We start from the raw sequence: 13863 nt of genomic DNA, 5'->3' as shown, positions 1-13863 counted from the left end.
AGGCAGGCAGGGGGGAGGCAAAGCGTGCAGAGAAGCAGTAGACTTCTGTAATCCAAGTCTGTAATTTCTCATTCCAAAAGTCCTCTCCATGGCACATCACACTATCTACCCCCCCCCTTTTTTTTTTAAATAAAGCGTAGAATTGGGAACCATTTGATAAAAACGGTTGTTGTTTTTTTTAAGGACATGGAAGGAACCATTTAATAATTGCCCATTACACAAAACCAGCGTTTAAAGAATTCGAGCGTACTTAAAGAACAAAGGCACCCTGAGCAACTTTTCACTTGTTTTATTTAGGTGAACGTACATATGGTCCACATACTCAATGAAAACTGTAAATCATAAAATAATTTGATGATTTACATTGGAAAGGAATTAGCAGTACCATCAGTTAGTGGAATAACAAAAAATGCCTTTATGGGGCACATATATTAAAAGGAATACCATTACCGAATGCCTGGATAAAAATGCCATAAATTACTACAAAGGATGAGAATGGCTTTGTAGAATGGGTTGGGGTTTTCAGAAATTTAAAAAAAAACTTTTTGCTAAATACTTTGACGATTAAGGTTACAAAAAGTACAACTGAGTAAGATACTGCATAGTATTTTAATTAAGATAAAGAAATTGATATTGAGGTGTGTAAAGTAACAACATCTCTGCTTCCATTTCATTTCTGAATAGAGAAATCTAAAATTTAAAAACAAAAAATAGGCCTAGAGTATTCTCTAAAAGACACACTTTGGGTTGAACGTATAGTACTACGAAAATACATATCTTCCATTCTATTTAATAATTTACTTCAGTTAAAAAGTTGTGAAATTCTCATCACAAGAAGCTTATACAAATTCATGACTTTAGTAAATTAACAAAAAAGATTATACATTTTCTTTTAAACAAGGTTTAGCCCTGTTGTAATAATTATACAAGGGGGAAAAAAAAGAGACTACATTTGTATGAAGGAGTACAAATTTACACACATTTTACAGCGACTTATACCCTACACATCTACAAAATTCACAATTATAATACAAGCAGTACAAGGCTGAGAATAAAGCTGTTCGATACCAAAAAATTTTCTACTTTAAAAAAAGATAAACAGGAAAAGTTTCAAATTTCTGCACCAACTTCAAAATTCTAATCAGACCAAACTGTGCTCACACAAACAGCCTTCAGCAAACGCATACTGCTTTCCTGGTCTGGTGGAACAGCGAATTGCCAAGCTTCTTCTGTCCCCTCAGGCTTCGCCGCATGCTGAGCTTGTTTGAGTTTTTGCGCTGTGGAGTTGTGGACAGGCTTTCTGGCTGGACACTAATGTTTCGGCTCAGGCTACGTCTTGGCTTCTTCAAAGCTGGGCCAGAGTTAGATTCTTCTAATGTCCGTTTAAAGTTTCCTGTAGGTGTCCTCTCTGCTTCTTGGGATTTTGTTTGGCCATTAGGAGACATCTTTAAGCTTTTTTGGTCCCTGCTTGAATTTGCTGAGTTGGAAGGGGAGAGGGTAACTGACAAGCCATTGCTGTAAGATTCATGAATCCTCAAAGCTAGTGTTTTGCTGCAGTTCTCCTCCTGTGGGTCTGGATCCCTAGAGGATGCTACCGCCAACGGTATACTGCTTTTAGCAATCTCACTGGATAGCTCGGAATATTTATCCAAGATTGCATTGCTATGCATGAGAGAAGGAACAGGCTCAGAGGAGTTCAGACGTGGCCACAGATCCTCTTCTAGAAGCTGGGATTAAAAAAGAAGGAATTATTTATCCATAAATATCATTATTCCGCTTGTGTTACCACTGACCATGGCTAAAGTATGTGGGTGAAAGATAACTATACATGACAGCAGATACTAAAGCTTCTTGGAGACAGGTCTAGACTTATAGACTCATAGACTTTAAGGTCAGAAGGGACCATCATGATCATCTAGTCTGACCTCCTGCACAATGCAGGCCACAGAATCTCACCCATCCACTTCTATAACAAACCCCTAACCTAAGTCTGAGTTATTGAAGTCCTCAAATTGTGGTTTGAAGACCTCAAGCTGCAGAGAATCCTCCAGCAAGATCCTCCAGATCCAGATGCAAAACACACCTGAACATTTTCACAGTGGAGTTTAGGCTCTGGATCTAAACTTACCAGTTTCATCCCTCCAACCTTATGCAAGTATGTTAATTTCCATCAGTAAGTCTATGAAAACATGTCTGCCATTAGATCTTTCAGAGACCTTTCTCGCCTTAGTTAGCATACGTGTTTTCATTCTCACTGGCATAAAGTTAATAAGTAAGTCACCAAACTATGGGACCTACTTGCATCTTTCGTTACTCTGGAATACCAACACTGAAAAGGATGTCTGCAGTGAATGCCGTGCACTCCCAGTCTTCATCAATATCCTCTGCAAAATGAAGATGCTACTGCTCTCTTTCCGATGTTTTGTGAGATTGTTTGCAAAGTGCTTTGAAGATTAAAAATGTACTTGAATGGCCAAGTATTATTAGGACAAACAGCAAAAGAACAGGCTCTTTCTCCTGGCCTGGATTACGTTTAGACTTTCTAGTTACTGCTGAACAAGATATCAGGTGCCTGAAGCAATGCTCTGTTGCTGGAGGAGTTCTAATGGTTTACAAGGAGATGGAATAAGGGCCTCCCTTGGACAATACTATACTAACCTCTGAATTTGTTTGTTGCTTCCAATCCTTCTAGCTAAGTAACACACTTATTCCTTACAACGACTGAATAAAAATTAGGCCTTGGCCTTTGAAAATGCTCTTTATTCAGCAAAGTAAATTTGGCTGTTTTCTGCACAGCAAAGTTATTCTGTAATTTGAAGAGAGATTGTGTAGTATAATGCACTGGAAGCCAGGAATTTCCTAATTCTAATCCTGCCTTCATTGCTCTCTGTGGCCTTCGGTAAGTCATTTCTATCTCAATTTCACCTTCAGGAAAATAGAGAAGACTTCACTATGTTACAAGAGGGCTGTAAAAACTGCTATTTATGCAGTGCCCTTTACATGTAAATGTTGACACAATTATTAAAAGATTCAAATTGTGGAGAAATTCCTGTTTATTCAATGAGAGACCTTCAAAGCATTTTTTCAAGGCCACATCATTTTATGTTTTACCAATGTAAGGACAATAACCCAATGACTATCTTATTCCAGAAACTGTATTATACTCCAAACTAAATGCACCTGCGGTTAGTGCAATTGAAACTGAACGCATTGAAATAATACAAGAGATCTCAAAATGTAAGTATTTTTGAAATCAGACCTTGAGCAACCATAGCCCAATCTGAAGTCAAAGGGGCCTGTAGTTGCTCAACACATCTGAAAAATTGGACTCTAAGCTTTTAAAAAAAAAAAAAAAACCCACACACTTCAAAAGACAGGCTGGAGTATCAAAGGGATTTTTTTTTTCAGTGAGAAACCTGGACATTACTGAAAGATTATTTTATTTTTGGTGACCCAATGTAAACCAAATTTAGATAGTTGTTGCACAAAAACAAACAAACCAAAGATAAATTCAAACTTTTGAGATGCTGTCAATAGATTTGATGACAGATATTTATGGACAGTACTTTAGAAGTTATTCTTTCACTCAGTTCTAGTGACAACCCAAAAACCCATGTAATTTACATGGAGGTGCTTTGTGAACTGTTGCCTAACAGGCTCAATTATACTTTTGAGACTGGCTCTTTGTTAGACTTTTAATCTGGCATGTCTTGCTATGCAAGATCCTCACACTATGGCTCTCATCACCAATAGCCTTGCTCAATATGGATAGCTGCAGTAACACAATGATTTGGGGCACTAAAATGGAAAAAATTAGGAGAGGGAGTACAAGGGAATTTGGGGTGGAGTAGGGTAATGAGAAGAGGAGAGAGGAAAAAAAAAGAACTGAAGGTGTGGACCAGTCAAAATTCATTCCTGGGCAATCAGCTGCTGACAGCAATAGGAAATTGTTGAGAGGTTTGGTTTTTTTTAAACCTTAGGAATATCTCAAGGACGAATCAGTAACAATTGGCACCAAAAAGATCTGACTCAGAAACAAGGGGATACTCTTATTTATTAATTCAGGAACTTGGCTTTGGCCTCCATTTTATTTCAGAGATAACCATACTTAGGAAACCTGAAATTGTTAAGACTCAAGGTTACAAATGCGTCTTTAATTTTTTGAAGATAACAGACAGAGGTGTTTGTTCTTATCAATACTCTCCACTCTTATGCTTTGTCTGCACTATGCACCTTTTAGCGACATGGCTGTGCCGCTACAGCTGTGCCGCTAAAAGGTACGCAGTGTTTGTTGGCAGGAGAGAGATCTCCCACCAACAAAAAACTTCCACACCCAATGAGCAGCGGTAGCTTTGTCAGCAGTAGAGTGTTCCTGCCAACAAAGCACTGTTCACACATGCGCTTTTTGTCGCAAAACTTGTGTCTTTCAGGAGTGTGGGTTTGTTTTTTGGTTTGTTTTATTTTAACACTTCTGAATGACAAAAGGTTTGTTGTTCAGTTGCCAGCATAGACAAATCTTTAAAGGCCAAGCCATCCCCTCCCCACCTCCCCAAGACATAATCCCCAGGAGTAAAATGTAAATAAAAGGAACCATCATCAGTAACCTCTTGCCATTGGCTGACATCTAACACCCATGGCATGCACAGTTTTGATGATGGATCTCAGGCTGGGAAAAAGGCAACTGCAATCGATGAAAGCATTAACTATCCGGCTAATTCAGATCAGCTACTTCCCTCTGGTTTTAGGTATTGTGATACTGATCGTCCTTCTGGTATGGTTATTAACAGGAGCAAAGACACATGTTTTTCAGATGGGAGATGAATACTTGTAGTCTCTCTCCATACATGAAAATGCCAGCTTCTTTACATAAAGAAACTCTTACTTAGAAGGGACAGAAATAAGCTCTACAAGAGTAAACAGACCTGAAATCCTAGTGTGACGTCTCACTTTCTCATGTGGGATAAGTGAATTTCAGGACAATAATATGACCACCACTAGATTCATTTCACACATGGATATTCACATCTAGGATCCTCCCCTCCCCAGGTTCACTCTTGTACCATGATTTCTTACAAAAAAGCTGCATCCCAGGAAGAATTTGGCCTGCCCTACTCTTACATTACCATGTAGGAGCAAGGCTCCAATTTTTAAACCCCCTAAATTGTGTAATCTGTGGCTGTCTTCCTAATATTTCCCCACATACATTTCTCAGAAGAAAAAATATTTGGAAACAATTCTGTGGCTATTGTGAAAGTGCAACGTTTACTCTGATGGGAGGAATTAGTAAATACAGTCAAAAGTCAAACATTACTGGAGTTATGTATACTTCTGCAAAGGTTAGGCCATCAACACACTTGTTAAAAACAACTGGACACAGATTTGAAAAAATAAGTCTTAGAAAAAAGGGATTTGTCCACTTCTTGGCATGCCAAAATATTGGTTGTGAATCTATACAAATGACTTCCATTTAAGACTGAATATCTGAGATTTAAAATTTTGAAGGACATAGTAAAAACCAAACCGTTTCTCATTGTTTCATAATACAAGAACAACTCAGTCACTTTAAGTGAAGAGCAGGTAAATGTATATACCAAATGAAATACTTTATATACCATAGTGTATAAAATACTCTGCATACCGGTAGAATTCATTGTCAGAGTCAAATAATGGATTTTTTAAAAGGCCAGAGTATGATCACCACAGGGATCAGGAAGCAATTTTCTTCCCTGCTCCTCATGTACAGCATTATATAACTGGGTGGATTATGTATGGTTTGGGCAGTGGGGGTTGCCTGCTTCTGGAAGATCAGGTATTAGTCACTGCAGAAAAAAGTCCAACTTTTACGGTTTGAACCAGTAGGGAAAATTCTGTCCCTCATAGGCTATTTTAATCCTCCCTCCAAAACTGAATTGGTTTCTTTTTAAAAGGCTGCTGTTTATCACTGAAGCAAGGCACAATGCAGTGTTCATTTACCCACGCTCTGGTTCCCATGCTAGTTAATTTTAGGTTTAATGTAATTTGAATTTCATAGAAAGAAAATGAGTCAGAGGTGCCTCCTGCGCTTGAATTTTACCCAGAAGATTTATTTAGAAGCAGTTTGCTTTTTAAATAGAAAACCCTGTTGGCCAACCATTACATTAACCTGAGTGTGGAAATCTGCTCTTCTCACCATTATTGTGTCTCACTGAAATGAAAAGCTGCTCCCCTGCCCATTGCACAAAAGCTACTTACTAGTCAAACCAGAATAATGACCTGAACACATAGGGAAGCTCCTTTTTGGGTTTTCACAAAAATACACAAAGGGACACAGACGCAGTCTCATTCCATTTATTCTAGTCTGTCTAGAGATGTTTGTTTTTCCTTAAATGTTTCAATATTATTCTGATAGGACAGTTGCCCTGTTTCCTCTCTCTCTTTTTCCACTTCCTGCTTCCACTTTTTCCTTTCCTTCCACTTCTATACGGATTCTGTGAGAACAGATGGTATTTGTTACTAAAACAGCAACCTAGACTAACGCTAAAAAAATGTATTTGTAGTATCTGTGTATTCATTTCAGTTTTAAAAGAAATCAAGTGGGATAGGAATGAATTATCCTAAATAAAATACATATTTTTAAAATTAGAAAATAAAATTGTAAAGCAGGGCAAGAGGAAAAAAAAAGCATACTAAAAATGGAACCAGCAGATTTAATGGTAACCATTCTATGCCTGTGGCCAACTGAATTTTACCATCAGGGCCTGGCTAAGAAAAAGATGACATAAAGGCCTTGTATAAATGGGGAAATTGACCAGAGTGGCTACAGAATAATAAGCTATTCTGCAATAGCCCCCTGTGTGGACACACTGTTCTGGAATAAAAGTGAATTTTATTCCAGAATAATTACTTCACACACAAAGTGGAGTAATTATTCTGGAATACAGTCACTTTTATTCCAGAACAGTGTGTTCTGGCCACATGGGGAGCTATTCTGGAATAGCTATAGCAATATAGCTTATTCTGCTGTACCCATTCCAGTTATTTTCCCTATATAGACAATCCTTAAAACAAAATAAAAAGTTACCTTCATCTCAGTGCTAAACATCACTTTGAACTGTTAAAAGTAACAATTTAGCACTTACCTTCCAGATGAAAGACTCATATTCAAGGCAAATGTTCTAACATGTGCTGCATACTCCAAAACAGCAAGAGGACTTTTAGGAGGGGATTTGCAGTCCCTTAAAAACAGCCTAGCAGCTCCAGCAGAGAACTGTTAGGCAGTTTGAAAATGGCCATGAAAGGAATGGCGTTCCTCTTCTGAAGTTTTGACCTAGAGCTTCCATTGCTTTTGGTATTGGTCTGACTATTGGAGCACAGATTTCTACACCACACAGAATGTACTGAATTTATTTACATGAGTGAAATGGGGCGGGGGGAGAAGGACATATTTAGAGTACTTATTTTAAATGCCAATTCTGGGACATTTTCAAATCAACATGACCCAAGGTTTACTTGACAAGGGCTGGAAATCATTCAAAAGCTGTACACAAGAAAACACTGACTGAAAAACAGGAATAATTACAGTTCAGATAATCTCTCGCCACAGAAGACTTTGGGATTGCTACTCTTTTTCAGTGGATTTTGGGTCCCTCCCATGCATTCTCCTGCTGCTACTGAATGGAAAAAAAACCCACTTGCTGTTTTATTAGCTGTCTCTATATCAACCAAATGTTAAGTACTCTCATCCTAATCTTTGATTTTCAATTTTACTTTGCCTAAAGGATGCCTATTCAAAGACACTAGAGAACATCAAAGCACTAGAGCTATTCAAGTTTGCAGAAACTGGCAATTATTGAAACAAACATCCACTCACAATTATATGCTAGTCTAACAACAAAATGGTAAAGATCTTCCCAAAACCTCCCTTCTATGTTAATGGACAAGATTCTAATTCAAAGGAAGATCCCTGTAAAATAAGGCTGTCTCTTTTAATGAAGAAAATTTAAATTGACAGATAGATGCAGATAAGCTCTCCCAACCTGGAAATGAAAGTGCTCTTACAACAACTAATCATTTCTCTGTTTATGTAGCGTGGGGAAACGCAACTACTCATCAGGAAGGATGCTATACACATAATTTAAATACTGACCTTTTTAAAACTAAATACACCAACCACCATTCTATTATTATAGATTGCAGTTGTTAGCATTCGACTGGTCATTCAAAAAGTGTCAAGATTTTAAGATTACACAGAGACTTTGAATGTCCCCAAGTCCAGGACTCATACTTTACACTCTTGACTTATTTTCCCAGGACTAAACAACTGAAGAACATATGGTAAAAGGAGAAGTGTATGATCTTTCTAAGTCACGTAAGAAGGCTGCCTCTCTTAGTGAGAAGCAGGAGGTGGATGGAGCTATACATTTTGTGGGTTTCATTCTTAAAATTGGAATGGTTTGGAATTCTAAATAATGTACCTTGATAGGAGGGGTACAGCAGCGGGAGGGTGTCATCATGCACATATCAGGACTGCTGTAGCAGGGGCCCTCTGCCAAGTTGAGGTACAATTCCTCTTCATTTTCCCAGTTGCTCCAACTGTCCAGCACCGGCGAGATGCAGATTACAATGGCACTAGTATTATCGGCACGAAGCATGCGCTGCCTCCACCGGCCTAGTGCTCTGTTCACCAGCATTTTGGCACAAGACTGTCTGTGTTCTCCCTTAATGTTTAAAGGAAATACAGAGAAAACCCGTCACCATTTTACTGTGATCATAAAGTGAAGAAATGATATGGCACAGATTGCAATTCTCTACCTCTACATCATGGTGCTAAAGTATCAGAATTCAGATAAACCTGCATCTAGCAAACAGACTGAAACAGAATGGAAGTCAAAAATTGTTTGAATGAATTAGTGTGCAAACACCAGTTACAGTGAAACTTTGTTCATAATGACGGCACATGGAGGAAACTATTTTTTTTAAAAGGCAACTGAAGCTGTATTTGTACCTACTTATTGTGACCTGTCCATGACTTTTACTGAAAATACCCATGACTAAAACATATGCTATCCCAGTAAGTTTACCATCATTGTAATAGCGCCATGTACGTTGTAGCAGTATAATTAAGTAATAACACTCAATGATGCCACAACTGTGTATGCTTTTAAGGAATATGTTACTGCAATAGAGTAACACGGCAAAAAAGTGAGTTAACAGCTACCATGTTATCTTAAAGTATCATCAACATGCCCTCACCATAAAATATTGTTTCTCCTCATGATCCTGGCACATAGAAATCGCATCTTGAGGTGGGATCATGTTCCACAGTCCATCGCTGCCTAGGATAATGTATTTGTGCTTTTGGGGATCAAGCGTATATACACTAGTGTCTGGTTCAGGAGACACAACAAATTCACCACTGTAGAAATCGTAGCTCCACAGATCACCTGGGGAGGAGGAAAACAAGGAAAAATTTTTTTTAAAAAGTCAGTCAAGGGTTATCATTGTCCCTTTATTACAGCAGTCTTTAACACCAACCTTCAGTGAAATGCCTGTGAAGTCTATCAATGCAACTCTCTTAGTGAGACACTCTACTTATGAGTTTTTGTTGTTGGTTTTTTAATTGCCCATTTCTGGTAGTCCGCTCTTTCCGTAGTATGTTCTGATTGATGGCTTTTAAAATGACGTAAAAAAATCAATGTTTTATAAGAGGTTCTCTATTCCCTGTTGACATTTGTTAGGGTCTTTTCAGGAAGGGAAAAACTGACTCAATACATAGGAAACAATGAAACTGACTAATACGTCAAATATGCTAAAACGTCAAATATGCTAAGGAAAACTGTTGCAAGAGAGAAAAGTGCATTTTCCCCATTCATTTCTTTCGGTTATAGTGATTTTAGATGTTACTTGTAAAACCAGTAACATTTTCAGACAAAAATGTGGTTTTCCAAATTGATCCCTTTAAATCAAGGAGCGCCATTATACTGTTATGCCTACATCATCTTGCCTTCTCCTTCCAGGCCTGACAGCATGGTTTGTACAAGGCTAACCCCTACATTTCTTCTCTTGGACATTACCTGCCCTATATGTAGCATCCTATAATTGTAGAAACAGAATGAAAAGTAATTTTCTTATAAAAAAGTATCCTCCACTTGATTATAGTCAATAACTCCTTAAAGGCAACTGAAGGTTTGAAATTAACAGAGAATCCAATATAATATTTGCTACCATTTTCCAGACCCCGGCAGGTCTCTTCCTGTATGCAGCATGTGGCTTTAAAGTAGAAATTCATTCAATATCAGAGGGGGAAAGCATTTAGAATCTAAAGAACTCCATTTTAAAAACAAGGTTTTCAGATTGAGACTTCAAAAAGTGTAACTGTCTGTGTCCTTTTAACAGTTCTTTCTGACTCTGACATCTTCTTTCCCCACTCCAACATGCCCCTTTAAAATAATAAAAATAAGCTCTTTGTCTCCCTGCTTCCTGGAGTAGGAACTTTTCCTTTCGCTCAGCTCGGCACTATCAACCAGTACAAAAGGTTTTTCAGAAACAGAACAAGGAATACTTCAAATCAATTACTGCACTTCACTATGGCAAACACCGATGGGCCATCCTCCTTAAAGAGCCAATTCACCTTCACAGCAGCAGCAGCAAACATACACATGCTTCTACTAAATGCTAATTAAAAGCCTTGCCTCCTTGAATAGAGGCACTCTCTCCATCAGCAGACTAGCACAACAAAGCTCACTGGCTAGCAACAAGATGAAAATAAATACTGTCGCAGTCAAGCTGAGCTCCAGTGCACCAATTATTGTGCATGTATGTAATTGCCACTAAAAGTCTCCATAGAGCACGAGCTTTTGTTCAAATCTTGACTGCCATTGCCACAACAGATAAGATCTTAACTCCTCATTTGTCTTATAATCTTTTTATAGACATTTTAGAATCTGTTCCTGCCTCCAATTAAAGTCTTGCCATGGAAGTCAATGGCGGCATGAGACTGAAACATGGGAACAGCTGTTTTGCTTGATTGTTTTAACTGATCCTTGACAGATCACTATTGTTTTTGTCAGTATTGCTTCTCTCTCTCTTCTAACTAAACAAGCATAGTTATAAACAATTTTGTACGGTGATTAGCCCCTACAGTGACCTTACATCCATGTATTTAAGTTTACACAGCAGATGGAAAGTTGTTCCTAGTCTCGTTGTGTCTAGTTACACCTGTGAATTAATGGCAGTACACTTGTTTTCAAAGTAGGAGACACAAAATACAAAGCCAGGTGTGTAGCAGATTTAACTCTACATAAATAAACAAGGTGCATAATATTTACAGGGATTCAGACAGCTTAAATTTGCTACAGAGCTACATTTTCCTCCCTTTTACAATATAGTAACTAGCCAGGCCAGAGGCAAAGAATGGAGAAGTAAGGCGGCACACACAGCAAGCTTGCTGGAAGTGTAAAAAACACTGCAAACATTTCTAAGTGGTTCTGAAGCAGTATTCCTTACAGGACTTGTACCTATAGGTGCTATAAGTAAGGCTATGTTTTAGTCACGGACAGGTCACAGGCAGCAAACAAAAAAATCAAATTTACTATATACCCCTAACTAAAACTTGGGCCGGGGGGCCTGGGATTCCCGCCAGTCCTGGGGGGGGCGGGGGGGGTCGAGCAGCAGCGCATGGCCTGGGACCCCCGCTGGGGGTGGGGGTAGGGGGGTGGGTGGAGGGTTGGTGGGGCTGGCAGGCTCCCTACCCGGCTCCAACCGGCATGTTCCTGAAGTTCCTAGAGGGAGGAGCGGCCACAGTGGCTGCATTGTGTACTTACCAATGGGTAATGTGGATTTTTTTTATTTCATTGTGCATGTGCAGAGAGCATATCACATTAATTACCTTCACATTCATTACCTTATGCACTGCGGGGAAATAATTTTAAGACAAACTTTCTTTTTCTTACAGCTGAGGGCAAAAGCAAAGAAGGATTAATACTAATGGAGAGGAGGAGGAGAAGCAGCAGCAGGAGGAGGGGCCCTCACTTTAATGACTTGGTTGGCCAATGAAAATGAGTGTTCATCTCTGCCCATTCTAATGGCTAGAGAAGCTTTTCAGTTTTCCACAGTTTAATATGCAGGTTTCATTTTGATTATTAGAAATCTGTAAGTGGAGGAAAGGCTGGGACTTAAGGTGAAGAAAACATTAGGACAGGTTACCAGTACTCTAGCGCAGTGGTCTCCAAACTTTTTTGATCGCACACCCCATCAGTAAAAAAATTTTGAGCATGCAGCCCCCCCGCTCTCAGCCGAACTGTCGAAGCAAAAATAAATAAATAAAAAAAGCGCCGCTCAGACTCCCGGCCGAACTGCCGGGGGGAGGGGCCGCGCTCCTCCTGCCGCGCACCCCGAAGGAGCCTCTTGCTCTAGAGCAGCAGTTCTCAAACTGTGGTTCAGGACTGGCACAGGGCTGGCGTTAGACTTGCTGGGGCCCAGGGCTGAAGCAGAAGCCCATCCAAACGCGTCAGCCTTGGGTGATGGTGCTCAGGTTACAGGCCCCCGACCTGGGGCTGAAGCCCTTGGTCTTTGGCTTTCCCCCACCCTTGGGCAGTGGGGCTCGGACGGGCTCAGGCATCAGTCCCCCCCTTGTGGGGTCGTGTAGTAATTTTTGTTGTCAGAAGGGGTCATGGTGCAATGAAGTTTGAGAACCCCAGTTCTAGAGGATCTAAAGCAAAAAACTTGCTCAAGGTAGCTTCTTCTCCCAAAAACTTCCTTTTCACAGCTGTACCACTTCTATGATTGCCAAAGCATGATCCATAGTCACATAAAATGCTTCAGTTCAATACAAGAGAATAACTGTATACATTAATTCAATTTTCTCTTCCCTTTTCAGGCACACAGATTTGTCTCATCAATTCTTCTTTTTCATAAACATGAATTTCTTTATTCCTTGTGCCTTTTGAGGATTTAATCTCCGCATTATGTACAAACAGAATGGGCATTAGGCTCACCATATACCACATAAGATATTCTTTCATACAGAGAAGATGTGTTATACTTAAAGTTAAAATGGACAGTCCTAAGTTATACACCCCGATACTACACCAATCATCTTAGTTTCAGCGCACGTGAGTGCTTGCATGTCACACCCACGTGCCCAACTCCACCTGCTGCCCTTTCTGAAAAACAGCAGAGCAATGACAAACAATACATGATTCTGCTTTCAAAACAACTGATGTGGTCTCCTGAGCATGACATCACCACAGTGTCTTGGGTCAAGAGCTAACTGACTCCCAAGAATGGAATAAGCAGACAGCACAGAAGCACATCAGGACCCATAATCCTGAAGACAAGACAGTACACGGGGTTCATCACTTGATAATATCCCTCCTGGACAACTCATTTTGGACCCAATCGTGTGCTGGTACTGAGCCCTCTCAGCTTCTTTTGGCTCCAGTGGGAACTAAAGGCGCTCGGCATCCTGTAAGCTTCACTGTGAAAGGCTGAATATTTTTAATTCAGAGGGCTACGTTCAAGTTGAAATTGAAGCTGGAGGAGGGAATTTGGCATTGTCAGTTGGAATGAAGCAAGCCCCATTGCTGCAATTATTATGTGCCTTACAGCAGCACCTAGAGGCCCGACTGACAGCAATCCATTGTGCTAAGCTTTGCATCAAACACACGGTACGAAGAACTCACAATATAAAGTGACACGACAAAAGAAGTACGACTACTGTCGTTCCCAATTTACAGACAGGGAACTGAGACGTAAAAAAATTAAGGGACTTGCCAAGGAGACACAGGAAGCCTGTGAGAGCACACCAGGAACTGAACTCAGATCACTTCAGTCCCAGTCCAGTTCCTTATTCATAAGAAGCTCATCCTTCCTAGTGCCCACAGA

The 13863-nt window shown here is 39.7% G+C and overlaps 1 protein-coding gene across 2 annotated transcripts in view; it reads right to left on the bottom strand.

Moving 5' to 3' along the window:
* Nucleotides 1-274: 274 nt before the first annotated feature.
* PPM1D (protein phosphatase, Mg2+/Mn2+ dependent 1D) overlaps nt 275-13863 on the bottom strand; it is a 35973-nt gene continuing 22384 nt past the window's right edge. The window contains exons 4-6 of one of the 2 annotated variants that reach the window (XM_044993411.1): nt 9232-9422; nt 8454-8696; nt 275-1727 (exon numbers count right to left, since the gene is read on the bottom strand). In XM_044993411.1, the coding sequence (XP_044849346.1) occupies nt 1173-1727; nt 8454-8696; nt 9232-9422 (989 nt within the window). In that variant the 3' untranslated portion in view covers nt 275-1172. Of the gene's footprint in view, nt 1728-6306; nt 6468-8453; nt 8697-9231; nt 9423-13863 lie in introns of those variants that run through there. The other variant, XM_044993412.1, reaches the window with a different exon arrangement.

The sequence above is a fragment of the Mauremys mutica genome, chromosome 19 (assembly GCF_020497125.1).
Source record: "Mauremys mutica isolate MM-2020 ecotype Southern chromosome 19, ASM2049712v1, whole genome shotgun sequence".
NCBI classification, from domain to species: domain Eukaryota; kingdom Metazoa; phylum Chordata; order Testudines; family Geoemydidae; genus Mauremys; species Mauremys mutica.
The sequence above is the reverse complement of the archived record's forward strand: the minus strand, read 5'-3'. Positions and strand labels throughout refer to the sequence as shown.